The sequence below is a fragment of the Eleutherodactylus coqui genome, chromosome 2 (genome assembly GCF_035609145.1).
Source record: "Eleutherodactylus coqui strain aEleCoq1 chromosome 2, aEleCoq1.hap1, whole genome shotgun sequence".
Lineage (NCBI taxonomy): Eukaryota > Metazoa > Chordata > Amphibia > Anura > Eleutherodactylidae > Eleutherodactylus > Eleutherodactylus coqui.
Window position 1 is genome coordinate 230,649,888 of NC_089838.1, and position 15,907 is coordinate 230,665,794.

Sequence of the window (15,907 nt, forward strand, 5' to 3'; positions counted from 1 at the left end):
CGAGTGCAAAAATCAATTTAATGGACCGTGGATGGCCAATGATTCCCTATGGGCAAAATCCGCTGCGGATTCTGCAGCGGAAATCCGCAATTCCATTTAGCTAGTGGACATGAGGCCTAAGGGGTTTGTTCACAGGTAGTAGAAATTCTGCATATCCTGCACAGGTGACGTATCCGCAGCTTTTTTACATTAAAAAACACAGTTAAAATCGACACTGTTGTTGTGGATTTTACCTGGGTTTTGGTTGCAGATTCACAGCTGATTTTAGCCTGTGAAGCCACTCTTCTCTCCATACTGAGCCCCCTCTGCAGCTTAAATCCTTACTGAGCCCTCATCACCGCTGCTCGGGTGATGCCCCCACTTCCACATCACCTGACCGGCAGCACTCGGTTGCAGTTGCTGGGTGAAGAATGTACGCTGCAGCCAGGGATCAGTATGGTGAGAAAAGTGGGGGTGCAAGCTGAAATGGGCTGTGTACCTGCAGTTTAAAGTCTGTCAAACTCTGCACCAAATACTGCTGATTTTAACTCTCTTTGATACAGATTTTTCTGTGGATTTTCTTCTGCGGGAGATCCAGACCATTTCTGCTACGTGTGAACATACCCTAAAGGTGCTTTCCTATATTGCTGATTTGCCACAGATTTATGTGCAGAGCTGAAGCTGATTTCACCCCTTCATTTTAAATTAAATTGAAAGGCTGGAATCTGCTGCAGATCAGCACCAAAATCTGAGACAAAACCCACAGCAAATTAGCAACGTGTGGACATAACCTAAAATGATTCTCCCGTTTTTTTTTGTTTTTTTTCCCCCCTAATTTTTGATCTATCGTGCATGTTGGTCCCTTGACAATCTTAATTAAGAAAAAAAGAAGCTGGAAACCCCTTTTCGCCTCTTTATCACAGAGGTTCACTGGTGCTCCTGTGTCCAGGTCACATTCTGCAGTTCTGGTTTTCCCACTTTCAAAAAATAACCTACTTTTTTATTTTTCCTGTGACAGCTACATTGAGGGCTTGTTTTTTGCGGGATAAGCTGTATTTTTCAGTAGTACCGTTTTACGTACCATAGAATACATTGGAAGACATTAAAAATTTTTAAGTGGGACGAAATGGGGGGAAAAAACACAATTGCATCATTTGCACGGTGGGGAAGTGGGGATTTTCTTGCAGTATTCACAGTGTATAGTATGTTAGCTTTATTCTAGGGGTCAGTACAAGAGCAGCAATGCCAAATTTTTGTATTTTTTTTTTGGATGTAGAACTACTTAAGAAAAAATATATGTAATTGAATAAAAAGCAATTTTAAAAAGTTGTACCCCAAAATTGTGGCAATAAAAACTATAGGTTAGAGAGAGAAACGGAGCATGCTACGATTTATTTCTCTGTGCATGGATAAGTGAAGGTCTAGTGACTTCATTCATTGCGTATTATGAATCCGTGCAATGCACACGTGACATGCTGTGAAATACGGTCGTGGGCATGAACCCGAATAGGAAACGTGTGGAAATGTAAGATTGTATGCTTCCATATGTCTAACATATACGTTTTTGTCCCCAGACACCTTAAAGTGTTCAACTACAAAACTTCATTAAGAAAAAAGGGGTTTCTAGTGAAAAGTATATACCTATTAATGTAAAAATTGACACAAGCATTTGGCTATGCATTTACCCAAAATCATGCCTAGTCTTTAAATTGCGTTCTTTTGTTTAGACTTGTCATGTATATTTAACGTATATGCTAAATGTACATTTAAAACCTGACTTAAGCAGACGAGAATCTTCAGAATGGTAGTGGTAAGTGAAACTCTAGGTGTATGTGAAGATCCATGCATCTTCCAGCACTTGTTACACTGTGATTGAATTTCTAGTGCTGTTTCCATGCTTCCCTCACTAATGTGTACTATAGAAGGGCGCATGATCCCAATTCTCACAACTGGTGGGAATTTTAAGGCCCATTTAACATAACTAGTGTCGCTCAAACGAACGAAAGTGTGCAATAATCGTTAAGTGTAAACGCGAGCCGTCGTGCACATTTCGTTTTGTTACTCAGTTTCAACCAGCATAAAAATCATCGCCATCTCGTTCACTTCTGATAGGTGATTAATAAAAGGAGATTTGTTTTATTTTTTTAACCTGGTCTGGATGCTACATCTTCTTGTCTCTTCCTTGGGGCTCTTTTTCATGAATGTATATCGTCTAGTTTCCAATGCATCAGTTCAGATGGTCGTATTCCTGATGCGTAAAAAAAAGTAAAAAAATGTCCATCTGGCAAAGATGGCACACACGGTGCGCATTCCGGCCAGACGTTTTACACTGGCCAGAAAAGATAGTCCTGGAACTATCTTTAGATGGAATATGGCGGCCGCTGCCATAGACTCCTATGGGAGCCTATGACAGCTGCCGGAGAAGAGAGGCGGGAGGGAGTTTAACAACATGACTGCTAAACTCCTTCCCCCTTCTCTCCACCCCTTGCTGGCTGTCTGCAGTGGGATGGGGTGGCAGCTAGTGTGGTCAAGCCCCGCCACCTGACCCTTGTCGGTAGCTCCCATAGGCTGGAGCGGAGAGGGGGAAGGGACTAGCTCTGCTAAGCTCCCGCCCCCTCCCTTTGTCCTAAGCAAGATGCAGAGCTAAACCCCCTCTCCCGCCGGCTAACTGGTTTTCAGGTCTACGGCATATTTGCGTTTGAACAGGCATTAAAACGGATTTCGCAGCCAGGACTTGGGCACGGCTGCCTCTTTTTGACAAGCTTTTCGGTCGCGCTGTGGCCATGACACGGCCAGCTGGAAATCGTAGCGCCCATGTCACACGGCCGAGAAAATCATGCAGGATTTGTGCAATGTGATAAGCACAGATGCTTTTGAATTGGGTTATATATATGAGCGACTGTTTTTCCCTGTATTGTGGTGCTGGATAAAATCGGGGCATGTCCTATCTTTGTGTCTTTTGTCGGAACGTCTTGTCCATTGTTTTCAATGGGTCCAGGAAAAGCAGCGCACAGCTTGCAAGGTGCTGCCATCTGTGGTTTCCCATTGAAGATGGATTGCTACTTCCCTGAAGTGATGCATTTGATAGCAAAATGCCTCCCATCCGCAGGAAAATTGCACATTCTGAGCGCGATATTGGGCCGGGCTTCACGTTCTGTTATCATGCTCATCCGTGTGAAATCCGCCTTCGTCCTTATATACGTGGGGTTTGGATTTCCCTGCCAGCTGCTGGCCCTATAGGGATTTATACATGGTGCTGACTCGCCATTCAAACCCTTCCTATTGTCTCAAATGCAAATGTGAGAAGTGTTATTCTAAAATTATTTCTTTTCCGTTAGTAAATAAATAGCAGTTCCTCTGGAAAGGAGTCTACTGACTGCGCAGCGTTCCCATTTCGCCGTGCTCCAGTATCGCTCTGTCGTGCTGCAGTGTTTTCCTCCCTGCATGCTGACAAGCAGTTTGTAGCATACGTTAGGGGGCTGCTGGGACTGCCAGCAATGTGTGCACGGTCCTCCTGATTTATTATGTGCAGGCAATCAAGACCGTGGATGTCTGACACTGACACAGACCAACGTAACTGAATATCCCCCCCCCCCCTCCCCAAGTACATACGGCTGCAATTATACAAAAACATATTTAAAATACAGTGATAACAAATGGTTAAAAAAAAAAAAAAAAAACAGCTAATTTCTATGGCATTCATTGTAATGCTATATCTGCTGTTGAAGTCCTGTCATCAGTCCGTGGAGTCATGTCTGCTGATCGCTGTCTGCGTCTGACGCTGCTGGGTTTTGTAGTATAAACTGTGCCTGGTGCAATTGTTTTCTGCTGAGGGGATTGTTTTGTTTTGTCATTGTTGAGCTGTAATATAATGTGGCTGTAGCTCGATATACACGGGCATGGAAGGAAGATAAATTGGTGCGCTGATGACCTATTTTAAGTTTTATACAGGGTGGACCATGGAAAGTATCTCGGCAGCACACTCTTATGAAAGCTGTCTTTGTTGCCCATAGCAACCAATCCCAGCGCAGCAGCTTTCATTTCTTACAGCGCTGAGGTAAAGTGAAAGCTGCACTGGGATTGGTTGCTATGAAAAACGGGCAGATTTTCTTTTGGACAGCATTCTTGACCTTCCATCAGGCGCAATCGATCTGTAGGGCACAGCGCGCACATTTTAGTTTAGCCTTCCCACACTAGGCAGCATTGACGACTGTTGTGTCTAGTAGGTGTACCTTTTTACTTGCCGTTTATGTTAGTGCTCACCAGTTTGCTCTCGGTCTTTCCCAGGAGAAGTTTTTTGAGTTTTGATCTGAACATTTTCTTAACTTTAACTCGTGTTGGTTTTTTTTTTTTTTACAGGAGAATGGTATTTGGTATTGAGTATCAGATTTACTTACATTTTCTAATAATAATTTAAAGTTACTTAAATATATTATTTTTTTAATTTTAGATTTTTTTTTTCCTGCTTTAACCCATTAACCCCTTGAGTGGCGGGTTTCCTACCACCCTGTCGTGCCCACCTGGGCAGGTTTTTTAAAATGGTCTAATCATTGAATTTCAACTAATTTTGCAGTTGCATCTCAAGAGCCATAACTTTTTCATTTTTCCATTGACATGGCCATATAAGGGCTTGTTTTTTGCAGGACAAGTTGTGATTTTTTTTTTAAACAGGGGGGAGAAAATGGGGGAAAAAAGAAAAAAAGGGGCCATGTCATTAAGGGTTAAATAATGTATTAACTTCCTTCTCTGGGTCATTACGACGCATGGATACCACATGTGTGATTGTATTTTTGATTTTTTACAAAGTAAAGGGAGACAAGTGTTTTTTTATAATTTTTTAAATAATTTTTTTCCTTTTTTTAAATTTTTTTTTGTCTCTTTAGGGGACTTCCACAGGGACCCATCAGGACCCCTGATCACATTCCAGGGGTCCGATGGTGACAGCCCTTTACATGCTGCAGTGACAGCCCTTTATATGCTGCAGTCACATAGACTGCCGCATGTAAAGGGTTAACACAGCAGAGATCGAGGTTTTCTCTGATCTCTCGGGAAGAGCGTGTACCTAGCTGTCCTCTGACGGCCAAGCACCAAGCTCTCCCTGCCACAGAGACCACCGGCTTGCTTCTGACAATGGCTTGCTTCTCTATGGCAACCTGTAAACAAAGCAGGAGATTGCCGGCAGATCGGCAATATATCTTCTGCTGGTTTTTCAAAGCCCTTGCTTTGTTCTCTGTGGGTCTGTGCAGGCAGATCACACTGTCACAGCTTGTGGCATTGTGCTCTGCAGCTCCCATAGTGATACATAGGCCGGAAATCTTCCGGGCTATGTCGCTATGAGCAGTGGAGCTCGTCCCAGAAAATTTCCGGGCGTGCCACTCAAGGGGTTAATGATGCGTCCCTTTTTTTCATTTTCGTTTTTCCTTCCTTCCTTTTTAAAAAAAAAAAAAAAAAAGAATCTTAACTCCTTTATTTATCCATCGACGTCGCTGTATGAGGCCCTGTTGTTTGTGGGACGAGTTGTGTTTTTCAATGGTACTATTTATTGTACTGAAAAACTGGAGTAAAATGAAAGGGGGGAAAAAAAGACATTCCGCCATATTTTGGTGCGTCTTGTTTCTGTGGCCCACAAACTGCAACAAAAATGACATAACTTTGTTATGGGTCAGTACAATTACTTCAATACCAAACTAATATAGGGGTTTGTTTTTTTTGTGTGTTTTTTGCTGTACAACATTTAATTTTTTTGGAATTATTTTCTGCCGCCGCCATCTTCTGCATGCTTTTTAATTTTTTCGTCAACATAGTTTTGCAAGGGCTCATTTTTTTCGTGGGACATCCTGTAGTTTTCATTGATACCATTTTGGAATACATACGACATACATACCTAAGAAACAGCCAGCGCCTATGTTGTATGGAGGGAGATAACCACACGATCTCCCTTCATACATACCCCGACGCTGCAGGACGTAAAGGTATGTCCTCTATCGGGAAGGGGTTAAAAATCCCTCAAAATGTTGTTGATTAGTTGCAGATTGCTTGAATTAACAATTTAGGTTTTAATTACCTTAACATATGCCTGTTAGGCACACTGCGCCCGAAGTGGTGGGTCTTGACATTTGGCCTCAAGAAGGTGAGCGTCAGGCTAATTTTCTAACATCCCTTCCCCGGTATATTTTATTTAGTTGTCCCTGGTAGTCTGTGTAATAGACCAGAGCTTGCAGGAAGTGTTACTACAACAAACCATTATGGATTTGTTTACATTTCGCTCTTTTTATTTATTTTTCATTCTTTCCCCCATTTAGCTTACACCCCAGTAAGAGCTCTTGACCTTTACATTAAACACAGGCCGTACTGAGGTCTAAGAGTGGCCTCCATTACCCAGAAGCTCTTATGGCATCTGTTCAATGAATAGGTTATTAAGAGTCCATGAAGTCTATGTTTGACCGACTGCCATTAAATGGCATTTGCCAGTCACAGGCTTCCATGTACCATACATAAGCACTTCTTTATCTTTAAGTGGATGGAATAGCAGTAGTGTATTATGCGGTTCCATCTTCAGCATAATGATGTATAGTGGACTGACGGAGGGACGTTCTTCTGACCTTGGTCTTACTAATGACTCCTATAGACAATATAATGTGTATGTCAGGCGCTGTCCTTGTGTACACACTAAACGGGTTGTGAAGAATGTGATGCTAATGGGGTCTGACTTGGAACGAAGATGCCTGCTGGAATTTTATATTGTATTATGTCTGTGCTAATAATCTACATTGAGGTTGTGTGGGACTAATTGGACCATGTAAAAACGATGTTTTCTATTCTGTACCAGCAAACAGCATTGATATGTTGTCCATTGCCTATAAGCCTGCTCTCTCCAGGATGGATGAGGGGCCGCTGTGGCTCTTGCACTGCATGAAGCATCTGATTACGGAACTTGCTGCTGGTATTTTGAGATTTGTACTGAATATTCAGATTTTCTTTTCCCTGCAGGACTGAAGGCGCTTACATATGTGATCCAGCAAGATCCAAACCTGGCCCTGCAACACCAAATGACGATAATAGAGTGCTTGGACCATCCTGATCCCATCATTAAAAGAGAGGTATGGTAATAGTCAAACTCATTAAGGCTAGTTTCACACGGCCAATCGCGATATCGCCGCAAGAAAATCGCCTATGTGCTCATGCGATGCCTGAGAGTTAGCGATGCTTTTTCTTGGAATTACATCACACCTCACATCACTTCTGCCCACAATTTTCTCGCACGATAGGCGACAATAGGAGTTTTTAATGTTAAAAACGCGTGGCAACAATATCAAAAATTCGTGTGTTGCGATAAAACGAAGGCTACATAGGGAAATATGGGTGATGTAAAAAAAAAAAGAGCAAATTGCAGAAAGATGGGCCAGGCCGCAATTTCTAAATCTCGCAGCGTCTCAGGAGTGAAAAATTGCATTTATGACTGAAACCATTGGAAGGCGCGGGTTTTATAATTCTGCGTTTTCACACACTTTGTATCACACGATTTTATCACCCATGTGGAAACGGCCCAACTCCTTAGGACATGGCCTATTTTGTCCAGGAGGATGCAAAGATTTTTGGGGAATTGTCATATCCACGTTTCAGAAGCATAACTGTTTTATTTCTCCAGCGATGTGGCCATATGGGGGCTTGTTTTTTGCGTGGCGAACTGTAGTATTTATTTGTACCATTTTTGGGTGCATAGAAATATTGTATTGTAAATGCAAAAGAGCAAGGAGAGAAAACATCAATTCTGCCTTTTTATTTTTGTTTTACAGCGTTCATAATACAGCATAAATGCCACATTTATTTTTCTACGGGTTAGTATGATTGCGACGATACCAAAGTCATACATTTTTTAGCTTTTTCCACAAGAAAAACTTGTGTGTGTGTGTGTGTGTGTGATTTTTTTTTTTTTAGGTCTTTGCCAAGTAGTGTATTCACTTTATTGTCTAGGTCACTATGGATACAAGGATACCAAATTATGTTTTTGTTTTTTTTTCTTCACACAAATGCGCAAAATGTTTTTGTTTTTTTTAAGTGTTTTTTTTAATTACACTTTTTGGATATTTTTTTTTATATCTTTGTAGGGGACTTGAGCCATAAAAGCTCTGAATGCTATGATAAGGCGTTGCAAAACTTCTGTACTGCAATGCCTTATCTCTTACAATAGCCATCATATAGCCGGTATCTGACGTCCTGTTGCCATGGCAACCCATTGACCCTCCGTGATTACATTGTGTGGGGTCTGATGACATCCCACAGGGAGTACTCTCCCTCTGTGAACCCTTCACATGCCGTGATCTACATAGATCCTGGTATATAGGTAATAAATAGCAGGGATCGCTGTCCTTTTGAACCCCCACTGTGGCAGTGGTAGGCTGAGTGTTGGTAACAGCTGACTCCCGCTACCAGATGTCGCAGGCTCGGCTCCTGATCCTATGCCACCAATATGATGTAAGTTTATGTCCTGTTACATTAACTGCCCTACAGCCAGGACGTAAACTTGTGTACTGTGGCGTTAAGGGGTTAAAGATGCATTTTAGTTTTATCAATAAAGGGAAAGTTATACAATTTCCCAATATAAAAATGAGCACATTAACACTTGCTGTGCCACTTTGCTCACGGCATAATCACATGCTGCTGGTTCAGTGCATGCGCAGGAGGAAATCTAGCCCTGCATGCCTTCCAATAGTAACGAGGTTTCTTTTTTTTCAATTTTATGCATAAAAACCGCATACAAGCTAATTGCATTTGGAGCAAGTAGGACTCTTAACCCTCCATGCGAGGGTTTTGTTATTTATTTATTAACCCCTTAGTGACCACCGATAAGGCCATTAGTTTTACAAGGTCCCCTTTTAACACGAGCACGCCACAAGTGCCAAGAAATAAAGCAAGGTTGAATATATGAATTTTGAACTGCATTACTGTTATATTTACTATGTATGTAAATAGGAATATAATATAATATATTAGTTACTTTCAATATGTTTTAGCTTGGAGTTTTGCGCCACTACTGCCAGTCTATTAGTCCTAATTTCTTGGTGAGGCGTTACATGTTCAGGCTTCACCTCCACCACCGTAATCTTAATTTTATTTTCTTACCACATATGTTGAATCATTTTCTACATCTAACACAACCTTACGGTTTTGCTCCACCCTTCTCCCCTCCCCCCCCCCCCCCCATCTGTCTTGATCAGTGCCGATTCGCTGCTTTAGGTTCCTTGCCAATCAGCTGATTTAAGGGGCCACAGTGCTTCGATGGAACTAGCCTGTAGCACTCAGTAAGCTGCTATCCATAAAATGGCATTCTGCAGTACCAGTAAGATTATACTGGCTGCGGCGCTCCTACTAGTGCTGCACACCCCTTAAGTATCTGCTACATAGCATAGTTTTATACCAATGGATGAAATGTGGAAACAGTTGTATTTTTTTTAATCTGTAGTATGATCTCATTCATGCTGATCTTTTTTAAGCTAGATATTGATGGCATTTTCTAAATCTCTTTCACTTATATTTTATTGTATTTTGCAGTGATAATTTGTAAGTATTCTCCCATATATGACCATGGCCTTATGGCAGATTTGGGGGAGCATTAGCACTGATTGGACAGTGTCAGACTGTCAGAGGAATGGTAAGCGTTAGGCCTCATGTCCACGGGCGGATCTGATTTGCGGAATCCATGTGGGTCACCCGCAAATGAAACCGCCCGTGGAGAAGCATGGACCGTCCACAGCTTAATTAAAGCATGCGGATTTGTTTTGCGGAATAGTCCGGAAAACAAATCGCAGTATGCTCCATTTTGCTGCAGTCCACTCACGAATGATTTCCATTTAAGTCAATGGAAGCCATCCGATCCACTGCCCGTCCGCAGCTGACACTGCGGACAGGCCGCGGATCCCTCTGGAAAGCAGGAGCTTTTTTTTTAAAAAAAAAAAAAAAAAATCTCTACTGCGCATTTCCGACGACAATCCGGGAGGACCATGCACAGTGCAGCGAACCCGGAAGTAGCGAGATCCACGCGGACGCCGCAGCTGGCAAGATACAGGTACACAGGGCTCACTGGCTGCGGGCACGAGCAGATTCCGTGTGGGACTCCCCGCACGGAATCTGACCTGCCTGGGGACGTGAGGCCTTACTTGTGACTTTGTTCATACCTTTGCGGGAAGAATGACAGAGCAATTTGAGAGCATTGATATTTAGAAAAATTGTTATTTTTATTAGGGGTAAAATTACACTGCTCAACAGCATTTTTGCATCTTGCGTGTGATGTATCAATTCTTATGGATTTTGGGGTGTAGAATCTTAATTTGCCTTCAGAAATGATGTATCACGTATGGTTTTTATGTAATTTTAGATTTTTGTGTTTGTGCACATTTTCTGGTGAATTAGTTATATAAAATTAAATCCGTGACTAAGCTAAATTCTTTATTTGAATGTAATACACGGTGAATGAAGTTCTAAAAATGGTCACTAGATGGCAGAACAATGTAGTTGAGCAGGAAGGTTACCGACATGAGCCTATCTGTACTGCTGTTTAGTGTTTGTTGTAATCTGCATGAAGCACTTCTCTTCATTCTTACCTCAGCATATCAGTATTTTTTGAGTTTCATTGACAAATACATTACCAGAAAAAGCATTATTGACTTCTGAGTGTAATTTTTTTTTGTATTTAAAACCAGCCAATATTTGGCAATACTGTAATATACTCTCTGTAATAGTGCTATGTATCTCAGAAATGTGACGTGATAGAATCTGATTCTTCTACTGAATTCAGCACCTCAAAATTAGTTAAATCGGCCTGTTTTCAAACCAGATACAGAAAATTTTTTTTGATTTGTTGACCAGCAATATTTACTAAAAAAACATATCAGGAGAGTCGTAAGCTTTTCTTTAAATCTGATTTTACATTTTGAGAATTTTCTAAATGCTGTTTCTGATTTTGTGTTCTTTAACAGACTTTGGAGCTTCTATATCGGATCACCAATGAGCAGAATGTCACAGTTATTGTACAGAAAATGCTGGACTATTTGAAGCAAAGTAAAGATGAATATACAGTAATCGCACTGGTTGGAAAAATAGCAGACTTGGCCGAAAAATATCCTTTTTACATAATGAATAGTATTTTAAGAGTAGATCCATTTTGATGACTAAAAACACAAAACCCCACATTTTCAGTTCTCTTATACAGTGCCATAGCGTTAAAATAAGGCCGACTGTCCACAGGTGATTTGTCATAGCGTGATCCGCGGTGATAAATCGCACGAGAAGCACTTATAACACACTTTCCATAGGATAACTATGAAAAGCATGGTCCAATGTACACAATTTCGCGATAAACCTATCATGAAGATAGGTTCATCGCAGAAAACCGTGGTGACATTAGTGTTCCCCCGTGGCGGAGTATCGCTCGCTCGCGATATTCTATCCTGCCCGTGGACACTCAGCCTAACTAGAGACAAAAAAGGAAAAACAATTACGGAGGTGGGTGAAGGACGGCCGCAGGTGACGTGGACGTGCGGCTGCAGGTGACGCGGCCACTCTGATTGATAACACAGCCGGGCTGACTGAGATGACGTGCACGCAAGCTAGGGGGCATGCTCCCGATGACAGTCAGACGCTGGGGGGCAGCTCACCTTTTTGGGAATACTGCCATGCTTCTTCCAGCTCTACAGGAAAATGGAGACCGGGGAAGGGCTGCAAGTGTGAGTAGTCCATTTGGACAAAGGACTTGCCATATAAATTGCACTATTATCCTACAAGTTAATAGCCTCTCCCGCATTTCCATTGCAGGAGGATGTATCCAAAATTGGAATCCAAAAGAAGGCTCAGGAAGTGCTCATTGTGCGCCAAAAAACTGGAGGATGATACGAATAAGCTTGTATGTGTCGAGTGCACATCTAAAAATTGTTAAAGAGGAACAACAGTCCTTAATGGAAGGTATCCGCTTGATGGTGCGGGAGGAAGTCCAGGCAGTCAGATCCGATCCTGCTTCCCAACCTAAGCCTGGGCCGTTTAGGCCTGTAAAAAGGGCATGAACGCAGGACCTGGCTTCCTCAAACTCCTATGAGTCAGACTTGGACATGTCTGAAGGTGAAATTTCAGATTTGTTCACGCCAGTCCTCTTAGAAAATGACCAAAAGAAGTATTACTTTTCCAATTGTGATTTGGAGAAACTAATAACAGCTGTTTGTAACACTATGGAGGTATCAGACGTCCAACAACCCTGGTCCGTGCAGGACGAGATGTTTGGCGGGCTGAGAACAAGATGGTGCAAGCATTTTCTTGTTAATCAAACACTAAGACCTCATGTCCACGGGTAAAATAACATTTAAAATCCGGAGCGAATCACCCGTACCCGTGATCCGTGCCCCATAGGGATGCATTGGACACCCGCAGGTAATTAAATAACTGCGGATGTCATTTTCCCCTGAGGCGCAGATTGCGTGTGCGGGAAAACACTCGCAGCATGCTCCATTTTAGTGCGGGTCTCCCACAGGCTTCTATTGAAGCCTATGGAAGCTGTCTGGATCTGCGGCACACCTGCAGCTGAATCCCTGCTCTCCAGCACGGAGCACATCCGCCGGGCCGAAGAAAGAAGATCCGACCGCGACGGAGGGCAGATCCGCAGCGTTCGGACAGGTCCGCAGCGTTCGGACAGGTAAGTAATTCTTCTTTTTAGGCCTCATGTCTGCGGGAAAGGAGGGACCCGCTGCTGAATTCTGCATGAAGAAAAATGCAGAGAGACGATTGTCGATGTCCAAAGACTTCAAGGACAGGTTCTTGTTCTCCGCTGACAAGACTAAATTATTGAACACCGTTCCGAGAGTCGACATTCAAGTTGCTAAATTAATTAAAAAGACAGCTCTCCCATTAGAGGATGCTTCTCAGCTTAAGGATCCCATGGACCAGAAGGTGGATGGGCTCCTCAAGCGGGGCTGGGAGACTACAGCCAACCTGATAGATGCTAACAGGCTGGCAGAATTGGCAAGTTCTATCTCCGGGGAGTCCCTGGAACCCCTATCAGAGGGGGAACTAGAAGATCCGCTGCCGATAGTTGAAGACGAGAAAAAATACTACTTTTCCTCAGATGACATGGGACACCTCATGAAGGCGGTGAGGGACAAGATGCAAATCGAGGAGGACCGTCCGCCCCGAACTGTCCAGGACGAGATGTTCGGGGGACTTCGATCAAGAAGGGAAAACTTTATTTCCAGTTAACCAGACCCTGCAGCAGGTTATCACAGATGAGTGGCAGGAACCGGAAAAGAGACTAGAGATTAGAAACCATCTGGCTTTTTCTCCGGAAGATGTCCGTCTGTATAGGGAGACCCCAAAGGTCGACATGCAGATTGCCAAGGTAGCCAAAAAAACTCGGCTGCCTTTCGAAGATGCGTCCCAGCTCTCACATCCTATGGACAAAAAAGTCGGCGGACTGATGAGAAAGACCTGGGAAGCAACCGCCTTCACTATGGAGGCTAATATAGCGCCAACGTCAGTAGTCAGGTCTATGGTCCTGTGGCTGAACAGGATGGAAACCTCAATTAAAGAACGGGACGGCTATAACATCCAACCCCTGGGTTCTCCAGATAATTGAAGACCCCCTAGAAGATTCTTCCTAACCTCCCCAGGGTCCCCGCAGGAACAGATCTGCTAAAAGGCATCCCGGAACTTAAAGACCTAGGAATCATTATGCAGGTTCCCGAACACGAAAGGGTGAGGGATTTTATTCCCCCCGTTTCTTGATTAAAAAAAAAACAAAACGGCTCCATTAGAACCATCTTTAACCTCAAAGCATTAAACAATTTTTTATTTCTTACAAGAAATTTTAAATGGAAACCGTGTGGTCTATGGTATCCCTGATAGATCCCGACAGCGTCATGTGCACCATTGACCTTGAAGACGTGTACTATCACGTCCCGATAGCCGCAGTCCATCACAAATATCTGAGGTTTGCTCTGCAGGATGGTGACAGTCTATAGCTACCAATTTGTGGCTCTACCCTTCGGTATCTCTACTGCCCCTAGAGTCTTCACGAAGATAGTGATAGAAATGATAGCTTACTTTAGGCGAAATCAAATTCTTATCTTCCCCTATCTGGACGATTTCCTGCTTGTATCAAGAAAAACAGAGACCATACGTGCAGACTTGTCCGTAGTCCTGTTCACCCTGGATGACTTAGGGTGGATAATAAACGAACAAAAATCAGATCTAAGCCAAGGTACACAAAAGATATACCTAGGAGTACTCCTAGATTCCCACACCCAGGAATCACGGCTTCCACTGCCTAAGAGAAAGGATCTTATTCAATCCATATCATCCCTTTGTCAGGCCACAACAAGGTCCATCAGGGAAGCAATGAAAGTGCTGGGCCTGTTGACAGCCTGCATACAAATAATTCCATGGGCGCAAGCCTATACCCGTCAGCTACAGCAGTTCATCGCCCGGTGGGACAAACGATAGACTTCCCTAGACAGAAAAGTTAGCCTGTCTGTCCAGGTTAAACAGTCCCTGCATTGGTGGACGTTACAGAGTAACCTAAGCAAGGGTACCTCTTGGTCACGAGAACCCTCCATATTTTTAGCAATGGATGTTAGCATGACCGGGTGGAGAGCACAGGTAGCAGACATGACCCTGCAGGGAACCTGGGATTCCCGAATAGCCGCACATTCATCTAACTATAGAGAACTAAGAGTGATATGGGAGACCCTTCGTGCGGCAGAACCCCACCTAAAAAGAAGGCATGTCAAAATCCTAACTGATAACGTGACAGCCCTGTCGTTTGTTTGTCACCAGGGGGGAACACGGCACCGGCACCTCCAAAAACTGTCAGCAAGGATACAAAAACTGTCAACAAAGAGTCTTTCCGGGAGAATGGTCTCTGAACCAACAAGTCTTCGCTCATCTAACACGCCAGTGGGGGCAACCACAGATCGATCTGTTTGCCACAAAGGCAAATACAAAATGCCGGGACTTCTATTCCCTCAACCCAAGGGACAACCCATGCGGGGTAGACAGCCTGTCTCAAAAATGAGACCTGGAGTATACGTTTCCCGCCTTCCCGCTGATCCCGTACATCCTCAAAAAGATTCAGGTCAGCTGGGCAGCCGTAATCTCAGTCGTCCCCATGTGGGACGAGATCCTTGTATTACTTATTGAAGGCCCTAGAAATCCAGGGTCCATTCCAACTGCCGGCCAAGCAAGATCTCCTTGTCCAGGGCCCACTAATGTACTCGGGGGGGTAGAAAAACTGAAGCTAGCAGCCTGGATGCTGAAGGCGTAATTATTCGGGGGGAAGGGACTTTCAAAAAAAGTAATCACCACCTTGTCTAAACGTCGCAAACCCGTAACCACAGCCATTTACAGTAAAGTGTGGAAGTTCTTGGAGTTCTGTAACGTAGACCCAAGTAAAGTTCCAAGTTTATATATACCTGTAATCTTGGAATTCTTGCAGGCGGGCCTGGAAAAAGGCCTTAGCCCAAGAACTCTTAGGGTTCAGGTGGCAGCTTTAGGATCCTATTTCGATTTTCCCTTAGCGGAGTACCGCTGGGTCCGTAGGTTCCTTAAGGGAGCAGACAGACTTCGGCCCTTCATTTGGGAAACATTTCCCACATGGGACCTGAACTTAGTCTTAAATTGCTTCTGCAAACCACCCTTTGAACCTCTCTCCCAAGGTTGCTTACGTTAAAAGTTTCCCTCCTAGTCGCCATAACCTCAGCTCGAAGAGTAGGAGAACTACAGGCCTTATGCTGTGTCGAACCACCCATGCGGGTACAAGATGATAGAATCACCTTTTAATCTAGACCCTGCTTTTCTCCCAAAAGTGGTGTCAAAATTCCACAGAGCAGACAATCACCCTACCCTCTTTTTGCCAGAACCCCTGCAACGACAGAGAGAGTGAGTTCCATAG

At 43.5% G+C, this 15,907-nt stretch overlaps 1 protein-coding gene across 1 annotated transcript in view; it reads left to right on the forward strand.

Moving 5' to 3' along the window:
* Positions 1–15,907, forward strand: part of AP4E1 (adaptor related protein complex 4 subunit epsilon 1) — a 61,872-nt gene that overhangs the window by 17,586 nt on the left and 28,379 nt on the right. The window contains exons 10-11 of the mRNA XM_066592603.1: positions 6,970–7,079; positions 10,956–11,095. Coding sequence (XP_066448700.1) covers positions 6,970–7,079; positions 10,956–11,095 — 250 coding nt within the window. The remainder of the gene's footprint in view (positions 1–6,969; positions 7,080–10,955; positions 11,096–15,907) is intronic.